We start from the raw sequence: 15,129 nt of genomic DNA, 5'->3' as shown, positions 1-15,129 counted from the left end.
AAATTAGAACCATCTTGTCAGTCAGAAATAGCAGACAGGAATAAAGTGAGAATGGTGTGTGTGTGTGTGTGTGTGTGTGTGTGTGTGTGTGTGTGTGTGTTTCTTGAGACCAGCCAGTTTGCGGTTTAAGCCCTGTGGCTCAAGCATTTGACCTTTCGTTGGTTTTCAGTGTCAAGGATCTTTAGGTACTCAAGTTCCACCGTCTGTTTCCATGGAAATGTGGCTTTGAGGGAATGTCCATCACTGACCCAGAATACCCAAACACACCCTGCCTGCTCGTATTAAATTATTCTGGATGGCACTGCACCCTGGGCCCACGCATTCCTCATTACTGTGCACAAGGGAAGTGGACGGAAAGGCTACCTGTTGCCACAGCAACGTAACCCAAACACAGAGGTCAGACAAGTGTGCCCGTGTCATTCCTAACGTGACAGCGGTTTGCCATAAACCCGGGCCGGGGTGGTAATGATACTCCTGTGCAGTGGGCGTGGCTGGCGTTCGGCTCTGTGGATGCTCGCCGGGGCCCAGTTTGGCCACACTCACAAATGGGGAGGCAACACAGGAAACTGGGGCTTCCAGTAAAAACATGTAATTAGAAACACATTGACTGGGAGCTTTGGCATGATACACCCAGTAGGAACTAAGGGGGAGAAGCATGCAGGCAGGGATACACGCGGGAAAAAATTGATTGAAGGGGAGAGGACAAGATCATTGGGTCACTGGGAAAATCCCATGAGAAAATCAAATGCTGTGAGATGAAAACGGAATCGCAGAGACATGGACGGTGAGAGACGGGACATGTCATGAGAGTAGAGCGATAATGAAGAGCAGGGACATCTCAGCACCCAGGCTGACCGGTCAGCTGGTTTAGGACAGACAAGACATGTGGCTGACAATTATTTTCCACTGCTGGAAATCCCTACAACTACTACTGTTTACATGATGCAATATAAATGCCACTGTATCTGGGAGTGCGTCAGTATGGCTCAGAGGCCTCACCACTAAAGAGCAGGCGGTGGGAGGCACAAGCTCAGAGGGCAGCACGGGTCTCAGCAGGGCCTGGCGGCCGGTGCCACGCCCTGTATGGCCACGCAGTGAACCGAACGCCGGAGGGATAGCCGGATAACCCGGTCATTGCTAACCATGCTTCTTGGGACGCCTGACAGCAGCTGACAGGAGCGCGGAGACACCGTGCAGTTGTTAATTTCTACGCCTAGAGCGATGAGGCCAAAACGTAATCCAACATGAATACCAGAAATTAGTTAATTGTTTAAAAAAAACAGCACACGCTCAAAGACGTGAAGAAAGACATACTGTAGTAGTTATGTGTTTTCAGGAAGCCAAAGCCACACATGGCAAGATTTATCGGGTTTGAACAGCAGCCTGTTTGACAAACGTCACAGAACGACGCTGAGAACGACTTGCAGCTCTCCCACTTCTCTGCACCGCTGGGGAAACTCTCACAGAGCAGAATCCTGAGATGCCAGAGTCTCTGCAGGGGATGGACGTGAGAACGCGTCGCCGCATCCACAGAGAGAAACCATCAGAGGCGCTCTTTAGTGTGTGGCTTCACAGATCAGAGATCAGGCGAGTGGTGGCTGTGGCCTCAAGAAAAAAAAAAAAGCCTTAATTAGCCTTCGCTCCCAGAACTCTGCCAACGTCAACAGTTCACAAACACATAATTAGAACAAGAGGAGGAAATGGATGCTTGGTAGGTGATGAGGTTTTATACATTTCAAAATACAAACGTGTGAAGTGACAATTCACAGTCTACAGATGCAGAATAAACAGGTGGAGAAGGGGCAGTGAATGAGGAAGCCAATGAAGGTGGAGGGGACAGAACAGGACAGAAGGAAGCCTCTGCTGAAATAACGGAAAAATCATTCATAAAGAATAATGTAAACACACACTGTAAGGAGCGATGTCCCCAGAACATTCCAGCAAAAACACTCCACAATTCATCACAAACATACAGACAGTACTTTGGATTTTCTTTTTGTTCCTGCGTAACATCTCTGCACTTCAGACACCACTGGTCTTGGAACAGCTGAGCTCAGTCTTCAGATAATGATTAACTGTGTGTTCAACAGTATTCCACAGAATTATAAGTAAAACGACTAAGCAGGTCCGATACGCAAAACCCTTCAAACCTTGAAACTCTTGTGTTGTCTCACATCGTTCAGTTCCCACCATCTATCACATGGTGTGACAAACATGCAGCCCTCAGTTTTTATTTGAAAAGAAGCATGAACAGACAGCATACTCGTACTTTCTAGCTTCCATGTACATAAAAACATTTATTTCTGAGCTGATTCAGATGTTCAAGCTGTCTTCAGAGGTCACCCTCTCCATCTTTTTCTCCAATACAACGCTGATATTTGTAAATCATAAATGGAGCAACATGTCTGAAAGGAACACTCCGGGGGCTAACAGGATGTCAACAGTAAACATGTTTGGACACAAAAAGAACAGCTGTAAAATGTAAGAGATGTAAACATGTATTAAGTGAACAAAAACAAAGTGCGCTGAAATATCTATGGTCTTGTTTTTTTGTTTTTAACTTGGCAACTGGCCACAGATTTACAGTAAGGTCTTCAGTAAATGCTACAGTGAGGGAGGTCAGGGTGCAGCCGTACCGACAGTAACACCGGTTAGAAATCAGAAAAAAACTGTGAGTGAAATGTCAGACATTTCATTTCCCCTGTGAGCAGACACAGCGATTTGGAGGCAGATCAAACATATCTGGAATTTTGTTTGTTCAAAAACAGTACGACAAAAAAAAAAAAATTACAAATGTACAGTCTTTGTCTGGATGTCAAAATACTCTCCCTAATGTTTTCCATATCCTACATGTATGTATGTTTAATAACAAGGTTCCTGCTATCTATCCATCTGTGTATACAGCATGTAAAGGCCAAACCGGCTGCATGAAGCATGAGACTGAACTTTATCTGCGCAATCAAATATCTTTAGCTTTCAGCCAGTGTTTCAATAATTGCCTCTAGCTCTCTGTTTCCCCGTGGACATTCTCCATGTGTACTTTGAGGTAGTCGTTCCTGGTGAACTTCTTATGGCACAGCTGGCACTCTGCCATGGGCCGGTTAGGGTTGTGCGTCAGCTTATGTCTGCTGAGCATCTTCTTCAAGCTGAATGACAGGTCACACACCTACAAAATAGAAAATACAGGATTTTAATAGTTAGAATTAAACTGTATTTATTTAACCCCTGAACTTGATTATGGATTTTTACTGCTCAGTGTAGAGTTTAGTCTTATCACAGGCCCCACGGAGACAAGGAGAATAATTTGTAATTCACTGTACTCTGAGACAGAAATCCCTTCTTTTTCCACAAGTCGAGGGGGGGCGGGGATGCGCGCAACTTAACATCCATCATAAATGAGCCATTTCACACTGTACAAATGACTCCATCGTCCTCTATCAATCATAATAATCCGCCACTGGCTGGCGTTCAGCTGCAGTTTAACATACTGCTTCAAGAATCACAGCATGTGTCCTCCTCGCTCCATCTGTGAAGAACTTCAGGGCTATGAATTACATTCAGAAAATCTCACACAGTTTACATCTGCGGGCAGAAAAGCCGTAGCTATGAATGAAAGCAGCCAAAGCCCCAACATAGCACCGTGTCGAAGGTTTACCAGGTAACATGGATTGATGTGCGATCATGTTCTAGCTTTGGCAATTCAAGCGGAATTAAACGTAGCTCAACAATTTACAAATTTGATCAAGTGACGGTAAAATATTTTGGATTTTATGAAGTGAAACAGTGGGAAGGGGCTGATGAAAGTGGGGCCTCCGTGTCTCTTTGTAGCCCAGATGTTCCTGGATGCTTCTACAACATTTTTAATACTGTTATGACAGACGCTGCTTACAGAGCCCCTCTAGCTTGTCTGCGAATCCTTCCTGGAACAGTGCGATCCTTTAGTCTGACGCAGAATCACACCAAAATACAATCCACATGTTATTTCTATTATCTTTAATAGTTTAGCCTGGAATTATTTACATGAACACGTCCCTTCCAAAGCTCGGGGAAAAAAAGGATCCAGATGAATGCTGGATGTCGCTGGGAGACACTTTCTGGTGATGCTCCGCTGACAGTGAATGGGATACTGATTCTGTGGTCTTTAACAACAACTACAGATGATTCTCCGCGGATATGGGAGCATGTTGTGGTTAAGAACTGGAGGGGATGCCACAGATTGAGGCTAATTGGGGTGTTGAAGCTCAAATGAGAATCTGAGTATCCAGAGTTAGGTGAGGGATTTATCCGATTAGGAATATTTGTTCTCTAGGCTTACGTTCATGACCCTACAGCCATTTTCAAAATCTTACACTGCCTCCACTATCACTGGATGACTTTAAAAGAGAGGACACTTAAAAACATCATCTGTAAGAACATTCATGGACATGTATTCACAGTGGACAACGGAACTACTGATATCCGCTACAGGGCTCAAGTTACGCTAAATATAAAATATGTCTATTATGTTTATTTGTCAAAATTGACTGGAACATGATTCTGAGAAAAAGGAGTATTTTAAGTGCCTCTATTGCCCAGAATCCTTTGCAGTAGCTCGTGGGAACTGATCTTTGGGCTTTACATGCATCTATTACATCAAACATATTTGAGGGTGAGATAGAATTTCATAGCATTTTTAATTTTAAGATATTTCTAAGATGTGGCCTTATTTAAGAAGAAAAAACAGAAAATATTGAATAAACTGCCCCATGTTTCCAATTTTCACAAATGGCCTCGAAACACAGTAATGAGTTTGTTCAGAACATCTTCTGTCTGTTCCCTTCACTGTCTCTGAGAATAATTATTGCTCCTACAGCATTATAAACAGAGGGCAATTTCTCCCTGTGATCCTCTCAATGTGTTTATGTGAGATCAGCCCACTCGGCCCCTCCAGAGAAACAAGATCAGTATCTGCCTCTTACTGAGAAGCTCCCCCAACTCTTCCCTACATCTGGCCTGGTGCCAGGGCTCAATCACACATGCACACATGCACACACGCACACACACACAAACACACACGCATGCACACACACAGATATCAGCAGGAATCAGGGGACGGTCAGGTTGGTTTTGAGGTGCAGTGGAGGCAGGTAGATACTTACATCACACTGGAAAGGTTTCTCTCCTGTGTGTGTCCTCATGTGTTCATCGAGTCCTCTTTTCTGGCTAAATGCTTTGTTACACTCGCTGCATTTATACGGCTTCTCCTGCAGTGAGACACAGACACAACACATTTTAAAGAGGGCACCTCGTCTGTCAGTGTGCGGTAGAACAATACATTAAACAATACTTTCTCAGTTCAGTCACATATGGACAAAACCTGGAAGAAGAAAGTGTAATTTTCTACACACACGCCAAAAACCAACAGACACACACAGCACAGTGGAAAACACGAGATGTGGAAATATGCTTGTAACACACACACACACACACGTTCATTTTCACACACTGATACCTTCTTGCCTCACACCCCGGTGTTCTCTCCCTGTGAGTTTCTGAAGATGTGAAATGAAAGATTGTACAGCCCCTGCAGTCGGGAGGAAATGACCGGCGTAGGGCCCATCAAAAACACATGGATTCCTCAAAAGAGCAAGGAAAACACGGCACAGAAACTCCCTTTGAACGTGTATCAGAGCGCTGGCACTCTGGGGCTGTAGAATATCACTCCTCTGTCTCCACACCTCATCAGTTTACCAGAGAACATTTCCTCCATGCTTTTCTAAGGCCAGTCCCACTGTCAGTCAAAGTAGATATCTCACTGTGGGTGTGTTTTTTCACAAAAATCTCCAAATATGTGTGTCCACATGATTTGAGTGGTAGGTGGGTGTGTCTGAGTCAGAGGGGAAACCGTGGTGACACTTAAAAGACTTGTGGAGAAATAAAAAGCGTGAAGATAGCAGCGAGCTGCCGGTTCCCAGTGTCACTCTTTGTGGGGCTGTTTTGGACAAGTCTGGCTGATAGCGAACGCTCTACCCATTTAAAGCTTAGTTGTCATGGGAATGGGGTGAATGCAGGAAGTAAGGGTCCTGGGAAAGGCGCTATCATGTGGGCGGGGCAAGGAGTGCCCAGTGACACAGGATACAAAAGGAGGTAAACATCAGGTTCACTGCATGTGCGCATGTGAGTGGGTACATGTGTGTGAGCGACTTTAAGTATGCAACTGTTTGGGTGCGTGACAGACTAAATGGAAACAATGGAGAAAAAGCTATGCGTGTTTGTGTGTCTGTGATGATCTGTGAAGTACAAATTTCCACTTAAATCTACTGCTTTACTGAGGATCACTTCTTATTCGATCCGGGTCAAACGGTTCTTGTATGATGAAATAAAAACAAAAAACTATGATAGGTCAGAGTTTACAGGTCAGGAAACACATGGATGGACTTAGGTGATGTGGTGGGCCCAGAATGCATCACTGTGACCCTGGTAACATTGAACATCTGTACCTGGTGACCCTCACTCTTGAGCAGCTGCTCACCCTCTGACCTTTGACCTGAACGTTCCTCTGAATCTGACCACTCTCTGCAAAGAGCACATCAATAAATGCAAAAACAGACTTTTGTTTGTTTATGCTGAAGGAGCCTGTCGTCTCATGTGTCATGTTAAATACGTGGATATTTGTAAAGCAGCATGCCAACATGTAGTCACAGGGACTTATTAGGCTTCAGGATGCAGCCTAACATTCATGTTCCCCAGAGGATGAATCCTAAAGACTTTGATGAGAAAGACACTTTGGTTTTCATTAAGAGGCCGTGGTATTTTTTCTCTCTTTCCTGAAACGTCTCTACTGAGCAGGGTGGGGAACCTTTTTATTTAATCAAAGACCAATTAGATTGTTTAATATCTTTCGAGGGGCCATTGTCAATTAGTGAGCACATATTTCCCCTTAATCTTTTTAATGCAATGGCGGATTCTGGCGAGGTGTCTGATGTCAGATGGTAGTAATGATGATGTTACTCGCAGCTGATTTTCCAGGTTTGTCATTATTCTTTGCAAGTCAGTTTTGACTGACTGCTCACAGGAGTAGTTTGTTCCAAACAGAAATTCAAACTTTACTGTGTCTCAGGACGAACATTCAGTTTATAGAACTCAGGCAGGTTGTTGTTGAAGCTTTGATGCCTTGTTGTTGCTTTGCAACCTTTACTATTATCAGTAATAGGGCACATCAGCTGGTTCCACATTAAATGGCTGAACAAATATGTTGCTTTTATTTACCTTTCATGTCCTGAAACTTCTCACTAAATGCCTGAAGGAGACCCACCAGATGTCAAAGCAGGCTTTTGCTCTAGCAGAGTTGGAAAATGTGTTTCAATGTACGTTCTTCAAAACCATGAGCTACAGAATGTTGGAAACATTAAATATTGAAAGTTCACAGTGTGTAGGTGCTGTGGTTTGAGTATTGTACTTGACTTGAGGATGTTGGTAAACTCAACAACACACTGATCTATTTTATGTCATGTTGGCCTTTTTCTCTTTGCTAACTCGAGTCCTTGTTCGATTAGATGTGTTTGATGCCAAAAATGTGAACAAAAGCGAGGCTGTTTGCTGCCTTTTAAAATATGTAACATATTACAGTAGCATTACCTCTAAAACAAATCTTAGTCACCTGTTGGCTTGTCGCCTGATTCTTTCAGAGCCAAAGTAGTGAATGTAAGGTACAACATCAATTCTACATGGTGGAGTACCTACAGGAGATGTGTTTGAATTAAATCCAACAAATTATATTTTATTTCTACCTGACGTTTTAACTCTCAAAGCATCTCAGTCCGAAAGTTTCATCCATTACTTTAAAGATCAAAACAATAATATAAAAACTGTGTAGTATCCAAAGTATCAACCCTTCATATCGCCTTCCAACGAGCTCCATTTTATCTGCCAGTGATGTGACTTGTGGTAAAAACCTACAGGCGCATCCATCTCAAATTGTCTGTACATTAACAGTGAGCTGCAGCCAAACGACAGTGACATCATCTGGCTCTGCTGTTTATAACTGTTCAGTCCATATTTCAGGGTGTTGTGAGTGAAGGCAGATCTGGGAACATTAGGAACAAAACATCAGTCAGTTTAATCTGCAGGTCACTCGGAAATTATACCTGTCTGTTTCCACTGAGAGACGTCAACCTGGGCAGGAAACCTTTGTTATCAACACAGTGTAACAGCAGAGCGCTGTGCTCTGGACAACATTAAGAGAGGACAAATCTTTGAAACTAACAGTGCTGTCAGGCCCCGGCTGTCAAAGTCAGAGCTGCAGAAATTGATGATGGAAATCTATGATGAAACATATATTAAGTCTCATTTATCAAAAGTGACAGTAACATGCACGTCCAGATGCTCCAAGAGAGCTCATGGAAAGTGTGTCTTTAGTGGAGAACATCAATGGGTCCAGAAGTGATGCAGCGTCCCAACACAGGATATGACCTCATTAGAAACTTACTTTTCTCCACCCTGAACGCTGACTCACTTTACATTTAAAGTTTCAGGCCACGTCAGCAATGCCACACAGTCAACAGTTGACTATGGAGTCAGCTGTTCTGTTTATAAGGAAATCAAACTTGGAACGTGAGAAGCCAGCGCAGTTTGAGTGAAGTTAATCTAGTTTCTCTTCAGTCTGTATCTACGTGATCTCTGCGTTTTGTGTCAGTAGGTTTTTACAAGATTGATGAAAGAATCTCCAAGTGAGGGGATGATGGGCAGGGAGTGTCACAGATGTTAGAACCAGAGGAGACACGATCATTTTATGGTGAGATGTGAGTATACTTTATGTGTCCTCTGCAATTCAGACAAAGACTTGAGAGAAAACCTAAAGTGTTGTGATAAAGTCAGTGGGACACCAGAGACTCTGTCTCTGTCGTATCCGTTACACTGATCTGTCGGTATATTGTGTGAACATTTAACTTTTTTTTTCTTTATTTGATTGTTTTTATTATTATTTTGCTTTTAACCAGGCCCCCGTTTGTTCTATTGCTTTATTTTATCAATTGTCTTGCCTTAACATGTTTAAATTTGTAATTGCACTGCATGTATTTTCAGTTTTTATGTCTGTTAGCTATAAAGAATAATCAGGCAGCGTTTATTTAGTATTGTGGAATATGATTAAACATTAAGAGCAGTGTAATTAGTTGTTTTTCACAGCAGACATTCTGACTCGTCACAGTAAGATAAGCACAGGTTTAACTGATCACATTATGGATAACGGAAAGCCAGCATGTTCAACAACAGGACACCGAAACTAAAGCAGCTACATGGAATTCAGCCATCATTCATTTTATTAATTAGACAAGTGTTTTGCCGTCTGTGATATAAAAATCCCATGGTGCATTTGTAATAATGGCAGCATTATATATTATATAATTCATCCATACAAAAAAACTTGATGAATTCTGTGCAGTAAGAATCCATAAGTGTATGCAGTGTGCTGGAAATGATGGTTGACCAATGATGAGAGAGAACTTGATTTGATGCCCCAGAGCAAACACTTGATACATCCAACAACTAGCAATATGCATTTTATAAAGTTTATCTAATAAATTTAAAATTATACATATGACAGAGTAAACTTTAAAATGAAAAACAACATTATTGGCATTAATACATTAAGACATTATTAACGATTGCATAGAAAAGATTAAAACTTACACGAGTGTGTGTGCGGATGTGCATCTTCAGGCCATCATTCTTGCTGAATGCCTTGTCACAGTAAGGGCACTGGTACGGACGCTCACCTGGGGAACAATAAACATGAGCGTACATGAGACCACACCATCAACATGTAAATGGGACCATACAGGTTGAAACATAGAGTTGTATCTTAAGAAGGTTTCAGACATGAACTCCAGAAAATGTCTACACAATTGGGTCCAGACTTTTTCCACAGTCTGCCTTTCACACATGAAAAATGCAGCAGGAAAATCTCTGCTCAGATGGGTTCACATCAGGTGAGGGTGTTCAGGTGAGGGGTGGTGCAGCAGGTGTAGCCAGGACGTAACGTACTAATTGGACTGCACAGATCACATGTTTTTCATCTTCATCTCAGCACTATAAGCACATCTGTTTTTTTTCCTGAGAAATTGACAAAAATGATGCAATGTTAAAAAAAGCAATAGAAGATTCATTGATCCACACAAATTTTAACGAGTTCTTCCTTGGCCCACCCTCCACCAAATTTGGTGCAAATCACTTTAATTTGTTGGTAAATCCGGCAGATAATTAAACAAACCAACAAAAATATTCTGGTAAAACCTTCACCTCCCTGATAGAAGTAAATATGGACACTTGTGCTGAAAAGTCTTGTGTGCCTCACAGAGGTATTAGGTGGATGTGCTGCTAAGGAACCTGTGTCCTGTCCCTTTCTGTAAAATGCTCTTCTATGATGTGGATGTGACCTGACTACTGTTAGACCTGGTATCATTCACTCAGGACCCGTCATCCCCGATGCACACTGACTTTCCACTTCAGATGTTGGCTACAATTCGCGCCCGATATCTGAGCTACAACTGGCCGACAGTTTAGGAGCACATCAGAGGGCGAAGCGGCTTATCCCAGTTGGATCAAAAGCAGTCCAGCAAAACTCCTACAGATCGTATCTGAGGACACATCGCTGATGACGAAGAGGAAGTGACAGGCTGTCAGTCAACCAGTCTGCTGACACATGGATCTGTTTACCGCGGCCTGATCCACGAGCCAGATAGGAGAACCACAGTTGATTACTTATCTATAGAAGAGATATGAGGTAACCTATACAACAGCAATGAAATTATAGCTTCAGACGGGAAAATACAGTACGAAACAGACAAGAAAAAAAACCTCTGGATTCAATAATTATGCAATTTATTTCAAAGCTGCGCCATTAATCAGGAATCTAATCCAAACTAAGTATGTTTCCTGTGTCTGGAAGAGTTAAAATAGAGCAGGAAATCAAGTGATATTAGGTATTAGTCTCCTATGAATTTATAAATACAGTATGCCTGCAAGTGCACACAGTCAAATTTAATGAAACGCTGCCATAAATGGATACCTACAGCTAGACATTTGTGTCTATCACTTCAGTGCAGCGATCTACTTTTGCATCTGCGTCTTGGTAACATAATCTCTCTTTAGCGGCTAATTGCTGAACAGGCAAGCGAGTCATTTTATTGATAGGGGAGATGTTTTGCCCCTTTAAGTAATAAGGTTAATTAGCTGTGTTTCCTTGGGATTCAAAATGCAAAGATGCTTATTAAATCAGAAAATCCATCCAGGGAATATGTGAGAAGAGTAATATCATCGCACGGCTATAAACACGACTGTGCTGGAGGAACATTTCTCGTTTGATTGAACAGCGAAGATGTAAAGGCATGATTGAGGTGTTAAGTTAACACTCAAAGGCCACACTTACATATATGATTAAAAGTTATGTAGTGAAAACTAATGTTCAGGGACATAAAGACATTTATCTTGGCAGAAAATACTGCTTTTCATGGTAATGTGTGATATTTAAAAACTGGTACTGTTTTTAGTCCTGATTGTACCCACTTGTGAGATCATATCTTATTAAAAACCTGTACTCCCTACATTTTTGTGATCATATCCCATAAAGCCTGTGTCTTTCAACAGAAAAGCTATATGATGTTGCAGACACAAAAGTTGGGGTTTAAACCCACCATACAACACAGCGCTGTGACACAGAGTAATAAAATGTGTAACCTCACGTTGGCGTAGGAAGGGTTAACGTGACATATGTGCACTGATTACACATACTGAAACATGCATGAGGCCAGCTCTGTCCCAGAATCCCCTTCTGTGCAGCTTCAGCCCCTGGGAGGCCTTTGTTGACAAACAGGAAAATCTGAATCCCAGATGTGTTTTGAAACGGAGAAGAGCAAGTCCTGTGTCTTATGTAGCATATGTGGTATCAGGTTAAGGCCCAGCGTTAGCCTTGGGGAGTCCTGGAGAAGGCATTAGTGGGCTAATAGCACCAGAGCAAAGTGTGCCAACGTACTTCTGTGGCTTGGATCACATCCCTCCCAGGAGCTGGCTATTGTCAGTGGATACACAGCGCAGACAACCACACCCTGCTAACAAAAGAGGCAGCGTAATAAGTGCAAGCCAATTCACCTACTTAACCTATACACTCTGGTTCTGGACATGTGTAGCTCATCTGGAAAATGCAAACAGAGAAAATGATGGTATTCGATATTTTAAAAGAGGTCATTTATAAATACGAGGATTTATAGTTCCTACTCCAAACCGCTTTTCCACTGGTTCAACCTGCTCGGAATAAAACAAGAGCAACTCAATCCTTCAGAAAATCAGGAAATAAACAAATGCTACTTAGAAACCTAAGTAGTAACAGTCCTGCAACACTGCTCTGTGTTATTGGCGCTAGAGACTTGGTGTCTGTTCTGCTGAGTGTTACTGTAACTGGAAACCCTCCACTTATTCTCCAGATTGAGCCAGATTGTTTGGGGATTATGAGGGGTGGCTGCAGCACTGAGCCAGGGCTTTATGTGTGTGGAGATGGTAACTGATTTAGCATGTGCTGAAACAGTACACCATCTCTTTGACCCCGGGTTTCTCCCCTGCCCCCCGCTGTGGCCCTCACACTTCTTGTCTGCTAATCGATCCGTTTGGCACCCCTTGTGTGTTGTATGTGTGCGCACGGCCGTGTGTCTGGTCAGCAGATGGTCGGCTTCGTCGCTTTTTGCCTGCCGCACGGCATTTGTGTTATGGAGAATGCTTTGTAGCTTTGGGGCTCTGGTCTGAAAGACATTAGTGTGGTCCATCAGAAATTAATTCCTGGCCTCCTCCAGCGCAGCCAGACAGTGGCCGTCCACTCTCTGCCCCGTGCCACATGCCGACAGGGGCCACAGAGGTAATGTGATATCAGCGTGTTGGAGATGATAAGAGATTGTCTTTGATGAGATGTAGGAACGCCCAACAACTTTTACACTTGACCTTTCCGTTATGGCCAGGGTCTCACTCGATTTCTCCACTTCCTCAAACAATTCTCCGAAACTCGCCTGTGTGAAGGCGCCTGCATCAAACAAGTCCGTGCCCGAGCCCTACCACACATGCAGCAGATCGGAACATTACACATGTCTCAAAGCACAATCCTCAATTTAAGTGAAGCATCTGCACCGCACCCAAAAAAAGAGAGTTAAAGTTACGACAGCGAGGCACTATTCATCACAGGGACAAGAATTCAATACACGCTGATTTTACTTTATGAGATTGTAACCATGACCACAGTCGAGACAAACAAAATTGAAGCTTTGTAAAACATCAAAAATAAGACTGTGTATAATTATCTCAACAAATGACACCATGATCTTTTAAGCTTTTGTTCTTGAAAAGTAGGGATTATTATGAACCGATTATCAATAATCGTCTCACTGAAAGTCATGTTTTGACAAAGGTCGGTGCCAGAGGGCAAAATGAGGTAAAACAATTCAGTGTTAAGTACACAACAAAAAATGCACCTTGACTTTAGGTTTGCCAGCATGGTCATTAAACTCAGTGATTAAGTGATTAAGTTAGATTGTCCTGTAAACTGTGTTTCAGCATTGATGTGGCCATGATTTACTGATGTTAAAAAGCTTCACATCTATTTACAGAACCTCTCCTCACATTGCTTCTCTGAGGCCTGCATCTACATTACTACACAGACTTGTAGTCAGTGGTGTCGGGCTCCTTTTGTTGTGCCTTCTCTGACCAGTACACTAAAGGAGGACACTAAAACATTATCTCAGCTTGGTGACTACACAGATTTATTATTAGAGTGGGGGCAATACGTTTGAAAGAGATTGGCATTCATTTCGCAGGGACGGTTTGCTGAAAGACATAATTGAGTTACATTATGGGAAATGTAGGATCCAGAAAATGGGACAGATATGTACTGAACTCTGGATAATATTTGGACAATCTCCGGAGGGGCTATATGTCAGAATGCAAATGTCAGAGTGAGAGGCTCCAGACTTTCTCTAGAGTTTCTCAAGCCAGCTCCCTAGTAAAAACTGGATAATATATGAATGACCCAATTTGAGAACACAGCACAAGCAAGTGGGCATGTTGATGACATTTTCAACATGTGACAGATATGAAAATGAAAAAAACTAAAAGCATACAAATTTCTCAGAATGAAAAGGCAGCGCCCTCCAAGTGGAAGATGCAGATGCAGACGAAGATGTTACCAAAAGCTGGTGATGAGGGCCAACACCGATGTGTGTCAATAAAAACAAGAAATCTCCGCAGCAGAATTTATAGGTAAAGTCCTGCATGCTGCAGCACTCCTCACCTGAAACCTCCAGAGGTTTCTATGTAGAGAAACTCCTGCTGCGTTGTTCGTATCTAAAAGGCAAACGCCGGAGAAAATACAGAACCAATTGTGCGGATATTCTCCATAGTTCATGACTCAAAAGTGAAAGCTGAAAAGTTGGTGTATTGATCAAAGAATGATGACAGTAAGTGTAATGGGAAAAAAATTCAGTAAACGTCCATGTCCATTGAAGCTTCTGCTCCATTTGAGACTAAATAGAAAGGCAGGTGAAAATATCAGATCGGTGTGGACCATCAAGCAAAAAAGTAAACAACACCCAAACATAAATGTAACACTTAATTATGACCTCTCCTGTAATTATTAAATAACAGCCAAGTGAAGAAATTGCACTAGCAAGCTGTTCATCTCAATGTGCCAATCTCCAAAAATGTATATCACAGTAGTGGACGGAAACACAACATTTTCTTTTGCTGAATTTCTGGAAATGTGTTTAAATTCAGATGGTAATTTTGTTCAGTGTTTTGTGGACTTGATCGATAATCGAGACAAGAAGTATATATACCTCAGACTCTCTAAATTCAGTTTTTTAAATATTTATTTATTCCTACAGTGACCCTATACAACAGTGTGTATATTTTTAGGTCGTCTTCAAGTTGTTCAGATTTATTGCTTTCTGTGTTTCTCAGATAATTCAACACATGATGTCTTGAATAAATCCCATCTCAGACAGCTGTTGCTGCTTTTTGTTTTATTCTGGCTCTGCCTGCCAAATTTGCAGCTTTTCTCTCCTGCTTATGCAATTATTGTGAAGAACTTTATGACAAATGTCCCATTGTTGACAA

At 42.2% G+C, this 15,129-nt stretch overlaps 1 protein-coding gene across 2 annotated transcripts in view; it reads right to left on the bottom strand.

Moving 5' to 3' along the window:
- Positions 1-1,709: 1,709 nt before the first annotated feature.
- The window catches only part of prdm5 (PR domain containing 5), a 34,802-nt gene continuing 21,382 nt past the window's right edge, over positions 1,710-15,129 (bottom strand). The window contains exons 14-16 of one of the 2 annotated variants that reach the window (XM_034583806.1): positions 9,670-9,755; positions 5,139-5,243; positions 1,710-3,166 (exon numbers count right to left, since the gene is read on the bottom strand). In XM_034583806.1, the coding sequence (XP_034439697.1) occupies positions 3,002-3,166; positions 5,139-5,243; positions 9,670-9,755 (356 nt within the window). In that variant the 3' untranslated portion in view covers positions 1,710-3,001. Of the gene's footprint in view, positions 3,167-5,138; positions 5,244-7,407; positions 8,803-9,590; positions 9,756-15,129 lie in introns of those variants that run through there. The other variant, XM_034583807.1, reaches the window with a different exon arrangement.

This window comes from Hippoglossus hippoglossus, chromosome 4, assembly GCF_009819705.1.
Source record: "Hippoglossus hippoglossus isolate fHipHip1 chromosome 4, fHipHip1.pri, whole genome shotgun sequence".
Taxonomy (NCBI): Eukaryota; Metazoa; Chordata; class Actinopteri; order Pleuronectiformes; family Pleuronectidae; genus Hippoglossus; species Hippoglossus hippoglossus.
This window is presented reverse-complemented; position numbering and strand designations above follow the sequence as displayed.